We start from the raw sequence: 14088 nt of genomic DNA on the forward strand, positions 1-14088 counted from the left end.
AAGCGATTGTGGTGTTCTGTTCTTGGGTGTAATAACGAACACAGTCATTTTAATGTTCCTAAATCCGAACCGCTGAAGACGCAGTGGCTGTGTTTGTTTTCGAAGGGAATATTCCCCACGAGCAATGTCAATGCTTTCATGTTTGCGCGAATCATTTCACACACCAGACTGCTTTATAAACGAGGAGGGTCAGTATAAAGCTGGATTTGCTAAGAAGCTGCTCCTGGACCGGTACCAACTATTCGTGTTCCTGGTGAACCTCCAAAATAACTGAAGTGAGTGTAACGTTTTATTAATCTTTAATATTTATATTAATCTTTGCAAATCGTTAGATGCACACTTCACAATGAATGCGTCTAAGGTTTACACTCAGGGTACATTACGGCATGTTTTCTATGTACGACGTTCTTAATATAATTCATAATCCCACGTCTATAATGAACAACGCGTTATAGTTATTGTGTTACAAACGGTGTACACACAGAACAGAGGGGCGGAGTCAGCAAAGCTCATTATCATTTAAAGTCATATGCACTGAAACGGCGTGCTGAAAACAGCTGTTTTTGACCAGGTAAAATAAGTGTTTTCTTACAATACTAATGAGAATTTTTAATTAAAGTATATTACAAAGTTTTAATTTAGACTCTAAAGAATCATATTAGCTTGTACAAACATGGCATTATATGACCACTTTAAAATAAAGTGTAACTGAATGTTTTGATATTTGATCTGGAAAACAAGGCGAAATTACTTTAATAGAGTAGTGCAATAAAGTGTGAACATCTTTAGTTGGCTCTATCTTACTTTGTCGGGATCCAGTGTGAAGTCGGCGTCCAGCAGTTCTCCAACATCGTCATCTTGCTCTCCTTCATAAATTTTATAGGCTGGGTTCCCAATCTCAACATTCATAGCGCCATTTGTCATTCTCTGATGTTGAAAGCCTTTGGCTCTGCAGATATACAATGTACAGTTTAAGTCACAGAAATAAGTCTGTGAGGTCATTATTACACTGTACAGAGCAGCACGAGGAGAAATACAACCACAACACACAGGGACGCCACTAACAGTCACTGGAACAACCTACAACACCATCAGAAACCCAGCGCTTACCAACATCTGTACAATTCTAAGTCAACCATCATAGTGAATTATTAATATTATTTATTAAGGTACAAGTATAATGTATCTATAAAAAAGGGTTGGGCTGTATGACAGTTTATAACATGCAATGGAGTGTCAGCCGCTAGAGATTTTGCTCTATACCTTTAATACAGCGGTACATAAAGTTGCAGTTGTTTTTGTAACACAATAGAAAGCGGGATAACTATATCGACTCGCTGCATTGATAAAGCTCAGTGAAACTCAACAGATGTGCGTGTTTATCGATATATCTAATTTGCAACAACTTTGAATGCGTTTCTTTCTTCAATAAGAATTTAGTCAAATATAGTTTTTTTGTTATAAAATGTCAAGCCAAGTGTATTTAGATAATGCTTTACACATTACAGATGTGGAAACAAACAGGAAAAACATCATCAACGTCGCAAAATTCTTCAATTAGAAATCTCTAATTTCAGTGATAATTACAACTTCAATTAAACTGTAAAGCGACTACAGACGACAAAATAGTGTCTTAATTCAGCTCAATTCTTCAATGAGCTCACTTAATAGTGTCAGCTAAATCAATCCTACTTTTTTAAATAAAGCAAAACTATTTTGCACTGATTGCTCATTTGTTATATTTGAATAATCAGATCTATTAATTTGCATCCATCAAGTTGCAATGAAATTAGTAATTTATCAAATGCAAAGTATCCGTGTGAGAATTAAGTGTGAATAATAAATTCACTACATCATACAAATAAGGCATTACCACATTGTTGAAATAAAAAAAATATATTATAAACCATGTTCTTTCCCCTTGAATTTTAAGCAACAACAATAATATCATGATAACAGATTATGGTCTTACTGCCCAGCCCTAGTAAAAATATGCAAATGGGAAGCTGTGATAAGTCATTTTCTTCAAGTTAAGGACGTTATCTTGATAAACACTGGGTTTTGAACATGGCACATGTTCAACAGATCTGTTTCGACTAATGCTGCTGAGAACCAATCTTAGAGAAGCATTCTGTACTCTATTACAGCGGGACGGTTATGACTGTCGAAAACAATACGATTGGTTCTCACAGTCTAAAACAATTGATCTATTTCTTTATTCTCGGTAACAGATTACCACCTTCTCCTCTGAACAAGGGACAAACCACATGTAAGGTTTAGTCAGGTGGTTTGACAGAGGTATGACAGAAAGAGATCGGGTGAGACCATGAAGACAACAAGAACACCACAATTCTCCAGCGAGAAAGATGGACAGAATGGCAGAGAGACAAAATAAAGACATAATGGACAAAGACCGTTACCGCGGTCGTTTGGAGTGGGATTTGCCAAGCCTACGGAAAAGAGCAGATGTGGTTTTACCAAGAAAGAAGGAGAGAAAAGAGGTGTTTTTGGGATGGGAAGTTTCTTATATTTCAAATTCTCAACAGTATGACACTTTAGAGAGGTGAAAATCTTTTGAAAAAAGCAGTTCGCTGTAATATACTCACCCTCTCATTCGTTTTCTGTACCATAATACTGCTCCTCCGATCAGCAACACCAGCAGTATCAGTAAAATCAATGGAATAACAATTGAAGCGGTTCCTAAAAGAGATACACATTACTATTAATATTAAGTATTTTTCACTGGAAGTATTTTTGTGAATTACACCACCATCAAAAATCGATATATTTGACTAAACCCTTACCAGTGTTGCCACCTATTGGCCTAACATGTTTCTCCTAGCTGTCAAATTCAAAAATGGACTTACGGCCACCGGATTCAGCATTTCCATTGGGAGCGGGATTCTCACAGCGATGACCCTCCCATCCAAGAGGACACCTACATGAGGCAGAGAAATGTAACATTTACATCATATATATATAGATATTTTATATAAACAATACTAAAATAACAGCTTACTTGCACTGCGGGAGGTTTGTGGCCCCGAGAGAGCACTGGCCATTAGCACAGTATCCTTCACACGTATAACAGCTCGGCTGGATCCTGCCACTGGTACACCTACAGCACATACAGCACAACACATTAGATAGCTTCACTTAAGTACTGTAATATTTAGTAAGAAAAATACAACTGCAATGAAAAAAAAAAAAAGTGTTATTTGAAATGACACATTCAAGGGAGGTTGGTTTTATCCAATGGGAAATGTCTCAATATGACAGGGGAGAAAAGGAGGTGTATTGTTATGCAGGGGAGGTGTTGAAAAATAAGAGGGTGATGTCAGTTCCAATGATCACTTGCTTTTCTGAGCATCAAATCTATCCATTGGTTTCAACAATAGACACAACTGAACAGGAAAGCCTCGCTGCAGTTGACGGGAGTGAAGAGAGATGCTCTTTTAGGCTTGTGTTGTGTATTATACAGGCGGTGTGATTATAAAAGGCTTTATGAATGACCACACAAAAGGTATTTCCGATAGTGAGTCAACTGAAAGAAAGTATAGGGCCAGTTTTAATGCTATGGGGCCCCAACATATGGAGGTTCTAATCTTATACGTGTACTAAAGTGTGAGACTGTGTTCGTGTACCTGCATGTGACGTCTCCATGAGGCTGGTAGATGTTGGTGGGAATACACTTGCCATCACGGCAATAGTGACATTTGTCCACTTCACAGATGTTTCCAATGAAGCGTGGAGGGCAACGGCACTGTCTCGACCCATCGCTGGACTGCATGCACGTCCCTCCATGATCACAGAATCCGTCACACGTCCCTGGTTAGAGTAGAGAAGACCGTTTAATATCCCACTATTAATGTCTTCATCATGACTTGAGGATCACCTTCAGACTACTGCATCGATCCCAGTGTATTCACCGGTCAATTAACCAATGCACACTGTAAAAAATAAATCTGTAATGCTTTATTCCATGGAACTAAACCTAAACCAAACTCTATACTAAGTACATGTTGTTAAATATTGCTCAGTACCTAAATGTGTAATTTATTGAAGCTTGTTTCCACCACACATTAAAACATTTCAAAAGATAATTGTGACTTTTTATCTCACAATTGCGAGTTTACATCTTGCAATTCTGCTTTTATTTCTCAGAATGGTGAGATATAAACGCAATTGCGAGTTATAAAGTCCAATTCTAAGAAAAAAAAAATTTTCCCTCAGAATTGCGGGTTTAAATCCCACAATTCTGACTTAATAAAACGCAATTGCGAAGTTATATCACAAAATTCTGCCTTTATAACACACAGTTGCGACTTTATATCATGCAATTCTGAGATAAAAAGTCACAATTACTGATTTTTTTATTCTGTGATGGAAACAAGCTTCCATAGTAATTACACTGTAACAAAATTAAATTAAATGCACCAAAAAACCTGTAAAAAATAAAATAAAAAAGTTACTGGTAATATTCTTAATCCCTTGGTAATAGACATTATCCCTTGTGTTTACGGACATTTCCCGGCCTTAACCCTAAACCACAATTCAATGCAAATGCATTTAAAACACCTGTGAAAAATGAATACACTCTTAAAAATAAAGGTTTCCTAAAGGGGATTGCAATAGAGGAACTATTTTTGGCTCCCTAAAGAACCTTTCAGTGAATGATTCTTAAACCAAAGCCTAGTGTGAAGACCATTTTAATAATCTGAAGAACCTTTTTCCACTATAAAGAACCTTTGGTGGAATGAGAGTTTCCATAGATGTTTCTTCCAAAGTTTCCATAGAAGGTTCTTCATGAAACCATCAGTGCAAATAAAGAACCTTTAGTTTCAAGAATACAGAAAATTCCTTCATATTAACACAGTACATTTGGCCCATTTTTACAGACTTTTTAAAAGAGTGTGTGGCTTTAAAATATATCATCGGTCCACTGTAAATGTTTTGCGAAGCCTAAACAAAAACAGTCTTCGAAAACATCTTCAGTTCTCCGTATACAGTGACCGATTTAGATGAAAGCACCTGCTAAAAGAATCATGTCAAACATGGCCAAATTCATTCAAAACAGACTAAAATAACTATGAACAAGATGCATTTGAGATTTATGTTCCAGCCAGATGTAAAGGCCTTGATCCGTTTACCTGAGACGGATGTTTATAGCAGTGGTTTATAGAAGACAAACGCATTGAACGCATCTCGATTTCTAATGAAACTCCACATCCAGTACTCACGATATTGGCACTGGTCTCCCAGAGAGTCTGTTGCACAGCTGCAGGTGGGCTGGTTTCCTCGGTTAACTGTGCAGTTTCCTCCGTTCTTACAGTAGTTCTCACATGTGCGCTGGTTACAGTTCGGTCCTGTGAAGCCTGCCAGACAGCGGCAAGTCGGAGCTCCTGCAAACATGACATACAAGTTACTGCTTTTATTATATGTTGTGTGGTGAGCCAGCCATGCTGGGGTTAAGGTCCTTGCACACTAAAGTCACAAAGCACACTAGAATCCAAAATTTTCGTATGCGTTTTTTCATATCCGTCATTCGGTGGCTCTGAATTGTCAAAACACCTTTTAAAATGCTTGCTAAAGTTGCGAAAAACACAGATAATCCGAACCCGATCCGATTTTTTTTATGATGGACGAAAGTTTCGGAGGCAGTGTGTAAACGTGATTGACACAACGTGAGGTCATATTTATTTTTTAACGTGCGAAAATTTCGGACGAGAATTTCGAACTCAGTGTGCAAGGACATTTAACATCGTCCCTTAGCCTGCTCTGCTTTGATTGGTCGAACCGCTTACTGCGTGTGTCCGAAACAAAACTCTCATTATCATATCTGAGTTTCAGCTCTGGATCTTCCTCAGCTCTTGATTCTCAGTGATACGAACAGTGACGATAGTGTCGGTTTTACCGTTTCAATCTCATCAAAGTGGATTTGCTTTGTCAGCAGAAAACAGCGTCTTCTCCACATGAACAACACGAGCCAAACTCTTCCAGTCTCAGATACAACTACAGTGTTTGAGGGTCAAAGTAGACGTTGTTCACGGCAGCCGATGAAGAACATAGACTGGCATTATGCAAATCTGTTACAAACCTGCGCAGATTCAGCAGGAAGTGAGACTGGAAATACTGACGACTCGTTTCAGTTCAGAATCACTTCTTTCTTTCGGGAGACAAAAACTCCATTTATCTGCACTTTGAAACTTTGCAGATCTTTTACAATCACAAACAGCTCTATTACACACCACATGAAAGGTAATATCCCAAAAAGCATAACAGGGGCGCTTTAAAGCCCATATAATGTGTGTGTTTGTGTGCTTGTACCTGTGGGTGATGCGGTGCAGGTTCCTCCGTTCTTGCAGTATTCTCTGCACTGGTTTAGCTCACATCTCTCTCCTCCATAGTTGGGCTGACAGCGGCACTTGGGCTGTTTTCTGGCGTTCAGGACACAAGTACCACCGTTGAGACACAGCAGACTGCAGGAGCCACTCGGAGCTGAGGGACGAGGAACAAACAGATACAGAGCATTAACTCTTCTAATGTTCAAGTCAATAACCCATTTCATTTCCTTAATGTGACATTTTTGAGTAAAACTGGAATGAAATAAGACCAGAATAAAATGTACAATGGGACTAAATTGTAATCATTTGTTTTGATGGTGAAAAGTGGACATTACATACCAGAATTAAGCCAGGACGAATTTTAGTTTGCTAAAACAAAGCCTTAAAGCTATTACACGCTAGCCTCGTTAAAACCAGAATATTCTCAGTTGTAACTGAGTCATGGTCTGGCAAAGCATCATAGACAAATCATTTCCAGAGGGGCGTCACCAACGGACGTCGCGGATAGACCTAAACCCAATCAGAGCGATGAAGGAGATGACGTATGCAGAGCGACGGAGAGATATCTCCGAGTGTTGTTCTTTGCTCGGTTTTTAACAAAAAGGAAACGTTCAAATCGCGTTAAAAACAGACGCGATAGCTGATTCGAACGAGTGATGTTCGACGGCGGCATCCATCTTTGTAATGTAGGCTACAAAATCTGCTTCAAAACCCCAGCGCTGTCTTCATCGTGTAAAGCCCGCCCCAACGTTTCTGATTGGTGCCTCGATTTCGACGGATTGGAAATGGGCTTGAATGAGCTCTTTGCCAGACTAACTTTTTACTTTTTAACACATTACTACTGCGCTCTTTAAATAACAAAAAACATATTGCACCATTGACTTTAAACCAGGTTTTTGTTGGTCTATGGCTCAGTCTATTTCAGTTCCTCAAAATAACAACGCTCCCCACAATGCTCCTGAACACACTCGTTCTCAGACCAGCAGCCCATGGGCGCTGTGATGGGCGCAAATGCATTTGCTATTTAAACAACGTGGCGCAGGACGTGAAAATGAAAACTGCATCGGGCTGAAACTAGCAAAACTGCGTCGCGCCGGTGTAAGAGAGGGCCCATAGTCTCCAAGTGGTTGTATATTGGTGAATGACTCAATGTCAACATATACTAAGTTCATACATTCCACTATAATTGCACCCATGACATTGACATTGCTGAGCTCTACTGTTTGAGCTACAGGAACGCTACTGTCGGGGAATTGGATGGGGTGAGGAGGAGACAGATGTGCAAATTCATTCCTTTCTCTTCTCTCTGCATTAAACACATCCATTGAATATCAACCACTAATCCTGCCAAAAATCACAATGGCATGTATTGTTAACTGTGACACTTCCTCAAGGAGTTAGACATGTTGCTTCGGGGTGAAATTTCACTGGTGGTTTTTTGTAACTTCACCTAGAAATCCACCCAGACAAACCTGGACTAATTCCTGGTCCTTCTGAAGATCTTACGATAGAGCAAACTCTTACAACACACACAGCAGGCAAACAACTAGTCCTCGTCCTTACCCATAACCATCTTTGTCACTCACTCACTCTGACCAGTTCTTTTGCAGTCTTTCCTTTGATGTTCTCCACTGCCTGGACTACTCAGTATTCGAGTCAGTACAAGTAGGACTATGCAGATACACCAGGGTCGGACATTAACAGGGGCTTGAGGCAAAAATGGCACCAAAATGACTAATTTTTCCCCCAAAAACCAAGATGTGGTGCAAAAATCTCTGTCTTTAATATTTATAAGCAATATCACACGAGCAAAAGTGCTGTTTCCCAAATATCAGCAAGTTTCCAAATGTGAATTCAATAAACAATCATTTAACAGGCTATTAGGTGACTATACACAATATTGTTCCTCTATTTTGCCAACGAAAATAATTCCAAACAGTAGCAGTAGAGTAGAGCCATTGCCGTCTCTGAGCAACAGTTTCAGTTTAGCTACTGAATGAATCCACAATTTTTTAATGAATCGTTCTAATGAATGACTCAATGACTCACACACTCACTTCAGCTTTGTCCCTGAATGAATCAGCCGTTTTGAACGAATCGTTTGACTGAATGATTCAATGACTAACTCGTGAAGACAATGATTTGCTGCCACCTACTGGCGGTTTTAGTATTATTAGATTTTAGGACGAAGCATGAGGATTGAATTCTGTTTTTGTTTTCGAGATTGTCACAACAATAGTTATGGTTAAATAGATAGAAAGTATTTATAAATAGGCTATAAAGAGTGAAATAGGAGATTTTGTAAATTTAACAGAGATAAAGTAACTGCGGTCGCATTGCATTCATGTTTTTGTCTGTTTTCTTTTCCTCTGGGATGCGGGAGCCTCCGTCTGTTTATTTAAAACAGGCCTGCAAATTGCAAAGGCCGTCTCTGACCGCACTTAATCAACAATACACTGACTTGAGCTGAATAATGACACTTTTGTCTCATTTTTGATGATTTTTCAACCATTGATTCTGCTATTTTCCTGTTTAATAGACCTTATGCACCAGAGAAACGAGGGCGCTGCCATCTTTAGAATATTGTCTTTGAACTTCCGTTTTTGCGGTCGCTCTGTATATTTCTATGGCATCGCTGTCCAGGAGTAATAAGCTGGTGAAGTTGATTTACTTATTGTAGAGTTAACAAAAGTTATCATGAGCATTGTAATGTTTATGACAAGCATTGTAAAGCATATGTCTTAACAAATGGACCTTGGGAATTTTTTTAACGAGCCGTTCATTCATAACTACGCAAGATCGCTGTGAAAATACAGACCGGAAGTCAAAAGACAATGAGCTCAGCGCGGAAAAGGGGCGTGGCTACATAAGGTCTATACTGTGAAGCTCCTTTGAAACAATCTGTACTGTATAAAGTGCTATAGAAATAAAGATGACTTGACATATTGTGCCAGTCATATAGGATTGTAGCCTCACATTGACTATGCCATTAGACATGTGTCCGTTCACTGCAAGAAAATGCTTTTCTTACTTAGTATTTTTGTCTTGTTTTCAGTCCAAATATCTAAAAATTCTTAAATCAAGATGCATTTACTATATGAGTAAAATTTTTAGTAGAGTTTTCCGGGGGAATTCATTAAAATTAAGTGAGTTGATGCTTAAAAAAAGCTAAATTCTCTGCCAATGGGATAAGAAAAATAATCATAATTCAAACAGAAACAAGATTATTTTTCTTACCCCATTGGCAGATAATTTAGCCTGTTTTAAGCAAAAACTCACTTTATTTTGATGTAATGATCTTAATGTAATTTTACAACTTTAGTAAATGCATCTTGACTTAAGAAATGTTAGATATTTGGACTGGAAACAAGACAAAAATACTAAGTAAGAAAAGCATTTTTTGCAGTAGAATACCACATGAATTTGCTGCATCCGTTTGCCTTTTGCAGCGTTCTGCAAGGCCTCAGCTGTATACTCACAGACAGGGGCCAGTGTCGGGGCCAGCACCTCCACACAGGTGCCGTTGTCCAGGATTCTCCCGTTGGGACACGTGCAGACCGGGCCGCTGGGGCTGAGCAGACACAACCACTCACACTTCTTTCTGTCACACGGGTTGGGCACTGAAATACAAAACAGCAATGTTTACATCATACATTTATTTTGAATGATTCAACTGACCTTAAATACACACAGTCAAACCAAAATGTATTCAGACACCTTCAACATTTCTCACATTATCAGTTTATTCGCTATAGTTTAGAAAATGGTAATAAAATATGACAAGAACTCAGTTATCAAATCAGTTGATATTTCACTGGTTTTGTCCGTCCTTCTGTTAGACTCTCACACATGAATTATGTTGAATATCTGTTAAATTTAACTACACAATTAGATAATACCGGTTTAGCTCAACCAGTGACCAAGCAATGCTTAATACAGTCTGTGGTGTAAAAAGGTGCATTAGCAATTAAAGAAAAAACATTTAAGCAAAACATGGTCAGGCCAAAGTGTAAATTTTGGTCCCAAATTTTTATACATTTTAATGGTAGTCACTGTATGACGAATTTTGGGGTATAATATGTCACAGTTTACTTTATTTAGCTCTCCTCACTTACATAAATGAACTATAGTGTCCTGCACACAGTAGTAAAAAAAAATCAAACATTATATCTGGTGTTTGAATAATTTTTGGTTTGACTGTATATAAATAACATTTGTAAGAATCAGTTGTTTGACAGATTTGCGGCCCAGACTCACTCTCTGGCTGTTTGTACGGGTGGTACAGCACCAGATCTGTAGCGTGGTTCATTCCTGTGGTCAGATGCTCCACTGAACTCTTGCCAAACTTGTTGACGCGGAAGACAAAGTTGTTGTGGTAGGTCACACCATATATGAAATCCTCAAAGATGTCGATGCTGAAAGGGTGGTGCAAATCTGTGCGTGTGTGTGCAGAGAGAGAGAAAAAACCCTTAATGTCGTTATTTCATAGCTCACGTTTTAGAAAAGCACATTCAAACTTTAGTGATGCATTAACTTAAAAATCTTTCAAAACTTTTAGAAAAAAGTTGCACAAATGTATATTCATACATCAGGGTTATTAAAACTAAAACCATAAAAAGATGTTTTCATTACTTGAAGTACAATAAACGTTTACTGCTGTGAACTCTCTAGAGATCTTTTACTATTTTCTCACTATTAAAGCTGTCGAGATGAACTAATCGTGAAAAGTGTTGATTATAGCATTATATTTAGATCTACAAATGTCGCAGTGATGAGCATATAGCCGATGACAGACATGAATGCAGTGATCTCGGTTTCTTACGACTGCTCTTATCATAACCAAGAGTGCAAACACTGTAAATAAGTGCAGTGTAGACAGCGTCATTGATTGTAATGGGAGTTTTGGCGAGAGTCCAGAATAGGGTTGCACGATTAATTGCAATTAACCTGAAATCACTCAAACCGAAAGGCTGCGGTCATTTTTTATGCACAGCTTAATCGTGCAGCCCTCGTCCAGAACTGATAAACTCGCGCTGTTTGATTGACAGCTCCAGCGATCGTAAAGGGAGCGTTCTTTGATCGCTTTCCGTATATAATTTAATCACAATTTAAGTAACGGATTATTTTCATGCTACTAAGAGAAACAATGTGAAATTGACCGTTCAATCATTGGCTTGATTTGCTGACGCATAAACAACAATAAATGATTTTTGAGACAAAGAACATCTGACAGTACACAAATCACTGTAAATCAGAAATCACTGATCACAGATCAGGCATCGGAATTAACACGGTTACTTGTTGTGTTGTTGTGGCATTACTGTCGGGTCCATATCTTACAGTAAAAATCTGTTTGCAAAGCCTGCACCGAAATTGCAACTGACATGCCTGAAAGACTGTTCTCAGTTCAGTGTACTGTTGGATTAACAACTGGAGCGCTGAATGAGTCCGGCATCATAGGATCATAAACTCCTGGATAGGGATGTCCCGATCCGATCACGCGATCGGAAATCGGGCCCGATCACGTGGTTTCAGACTCGATCGGAATCCGTCTATGTCGGAATCGGACGTTACCTCCCGATCAGGCTCGGATATCTGTAAATTAGGGGTGTAACGGTACATGTTTTCGTAATTATTGAACCGTTTCGGTACGAGGCTTCCGGTTCGGTACGCATACAAACCGAACGATTCCTAGGACCATTTTTCCTGCAGACAAAATCCGCGCTGGCGCGATCACCACAACGTTGCGCAACATCAAATGACAAACGTAATGAAAGCGGAACGAAACTGCGCTTCTCATTATATTGTGCTTAACGGACCATTATCAGTTCGGACCAGCAACATCTGTGCAGCGCGAGATCAAGCGACACTGTGCTAAGAGATCCAGTGAAGAAAACATTTGAATTCGCCACTGAAGTAATAACATCGCTGCGAGCTACCTCACAGAAGTGCTGTTTGTTAACAGAGTTGTTGAATTTTAAAATAAGGTGAATTAAATAAAAAATAAGGAACATCCTGGATCTGTTTTTTCTCTCTTCTTTATTCTTTTTTTATGTATTATATAAGTATCGGATCGGGACTCGGTATCGGTAAATACTCAAAATCAAATGACTCGGACTCGAGGGCATAAAAACCTGATCGGGACATCCCTACTCCTGGAGATTGGCTCATTTCGAGATGGAGTGACTGTCAGGCACGTCTGGAAGTGAGTTTGATTGAGTAACTGTGCTGACTTGAGCCATGAAATGTTTCAGACCGTTCAGTCCGATTTGGTGAACTGATTCAGCCAGTTCACTACAAAGAACCGGTTCAAAAGAACGATTCGTTCGCGAACTGAATGTGAATGTATGTTTCAGGGATGTGACTTAGACTGCTGAAGTGAATGACTCAACTGTTTTTAAGGCTGGAGACAGCTATGACCGGATCCGTTCCATTCAGTCTGACGCTCCCAATAACCGAGAGTTTAGCATCAGCCCAGTACAGACGCTCATTGAAGTAATCCACAGCTAGACCTGGCAAACAAACACAACAGAAGTCATGTTACGGGTGTTACAGGAGCTTGAATCAGTGTGTGTGGTGTTTGATTCACATGATGACTGACCTGTGGGCCACTGGATGTTTTCATGTACCAGCGTCTCTCTCATGGTCCCGTCCATCGCGGCCGTCTCAATCTTAGGGTGGTTTCCCCAGTCGGCCCAGTACATGGTGCTTCGAGAATCAATTGTTTACATAGTTTTAATGCAAAGCCAAATGCGCATGTCAAGAGAGTTAACCCTAACTATGAACGGATGCATTGATTTGTGTTTAAGGCACTGGCGTATCTCTTCTCACCCTCTCTGCGGGTCCACCACGATGGCGTAGGGCTCGTCTATCATGCCCGAGATGAGGGTTTTACGGTTGCGCCCGTTCATCTGAGCCACCTCGATGACGTCCCGACCCGAGTCCGTCCAGTAGATGTTGTTGGCCACCCAGTCCACAGCGATCCCACGAGGCATCTTCAGACCCGGGATCTACAGACACGCAAACACACAGAGCACATCTTACTTCATTTATTCTCTGTGTATTACACTCTAAGTTTACTCTGCGCTGTTACGCCATTATGTGTTGCATGCTTCTTTTTCCTAGTGTGAAATTTTGCTTCATTTTTTTTATTTTTTATAACACAAATCATTTGTTATTTTAATCTACGGATAAGATGTTTTTTATAGTCAATGCCAATAAAGGGTCAAATTACTGTAAAAAAAGTCCTTTAGAATATTGCTATTACTTGCTATGAACCCCCATAAATAAATAAATAAATAAAATGGGCAAAAACTTAAATGACAAAGAGATTAAAAGCATAAAAAAAAATATTCATAAATGAAAATATAATGTTAAATCAAAAACATGACATATTTGCAATTTGCAATTTATCAATTATAATTTAAATGTGTTATTTAATTATAATCGCAGGTTTGAGATATAAAAGAGACGAATATTAAGCATTATTAAGTGTTATTTTAATATCACTGAGATACTACTATAGGTTTTATTAATATTTTCAATTCGTTTTTATTGCTTTATTTTAAGGTTAATTTGGTTAATTTGTTTGTTTTTTAAATAATTTTTATTAGTATATATTTTTAGTTTTTTATCAAATTCAATGTGCTCAGTTATTTTAGTACATCAATTTAAACTTTTTTTTATGGTTTTAGTCTTAGTGAACTATAATAACCCTGATACTAAGATAGACTGTGATGAATCC

The 14088-nt window shown here is 38.7% G+C and overlaps 1 protein-coding gene across 6 annotated transcripts in view; it reads right to left on the reverse strand.

Moving 5' to 3' along the window:
• lrp1aa (low density lipoprotein receptor-related protein 1Aa) overlaps positions 1-14088 on the reverse strand; it is a 169578-nt gene that overhangs the window by 3548 nt on the left and 151942 nt on the right. For 4 of the 6 annotated variants that reach the window (XM_056252513.1, XM_056252511.1, XM_056252512.1 and 1 more), the window contains exons 77-89: positions 13176-13354; positions 12946-13052; positions 12737-12856; positions 10602-10778; positions 9824-9964; positions 6328-6498; positions 5241-5402; positions 3645-3828; positions 3020-3118; positions 2868-2938; positions 2607-2700; positions 2421-2450; positions 805-949 (exon numbers count right to left, since the gene is read on the reverse strand). In XM_056252513.1, coding sequence (XP_056108488.1) covers positions 805-949; positions 2421-2450; positions 2607-2700; positions 2868-2938; positions 3020-3118; positions 3645-3828; positions 5241-5402; positions 6328-6498; positions 9824-9964; positions 10602-10778; positions 12737-12856; positions 12946-13052; positions 13176-13354 — 1680 coding nt within the window. The remainder of the gene's footprint in view (positions 1-804; positions 950-2420; positions 2451-2606; positions 2701-2867; positions 2939-3019; positions 3119-3644; positions 3829-5240; positions 5403-6327; positions 6499-9823; positions 9965-10601; positions 10779-12736; positions 12857-12945; positions 13053-13175; positions 13355-14088) is intronic. The other 2 variants (XM_056252515.1, XM_056252514.1) reach the window with 1 other exon arrangement.

The sequence above is a fragment of the Rhinichthys klamathensis genome, unplaced genomic scaffold, assembly GCF_029890125.1.
Source record: "Rhinichthys klamathensis goyatoka isolate OS25496 unplaced genomic scaffold, OSU_Roscu_1.1 h1tg000095l_1, whole genome shotgun sequence".
Lineage (NCBI taxonomy): Eukaryota > Metazoa > Chordata > Actinopteri > Cypriniformes > Leuciscidae > Rhinichthys > Rhinichthys klamathensis.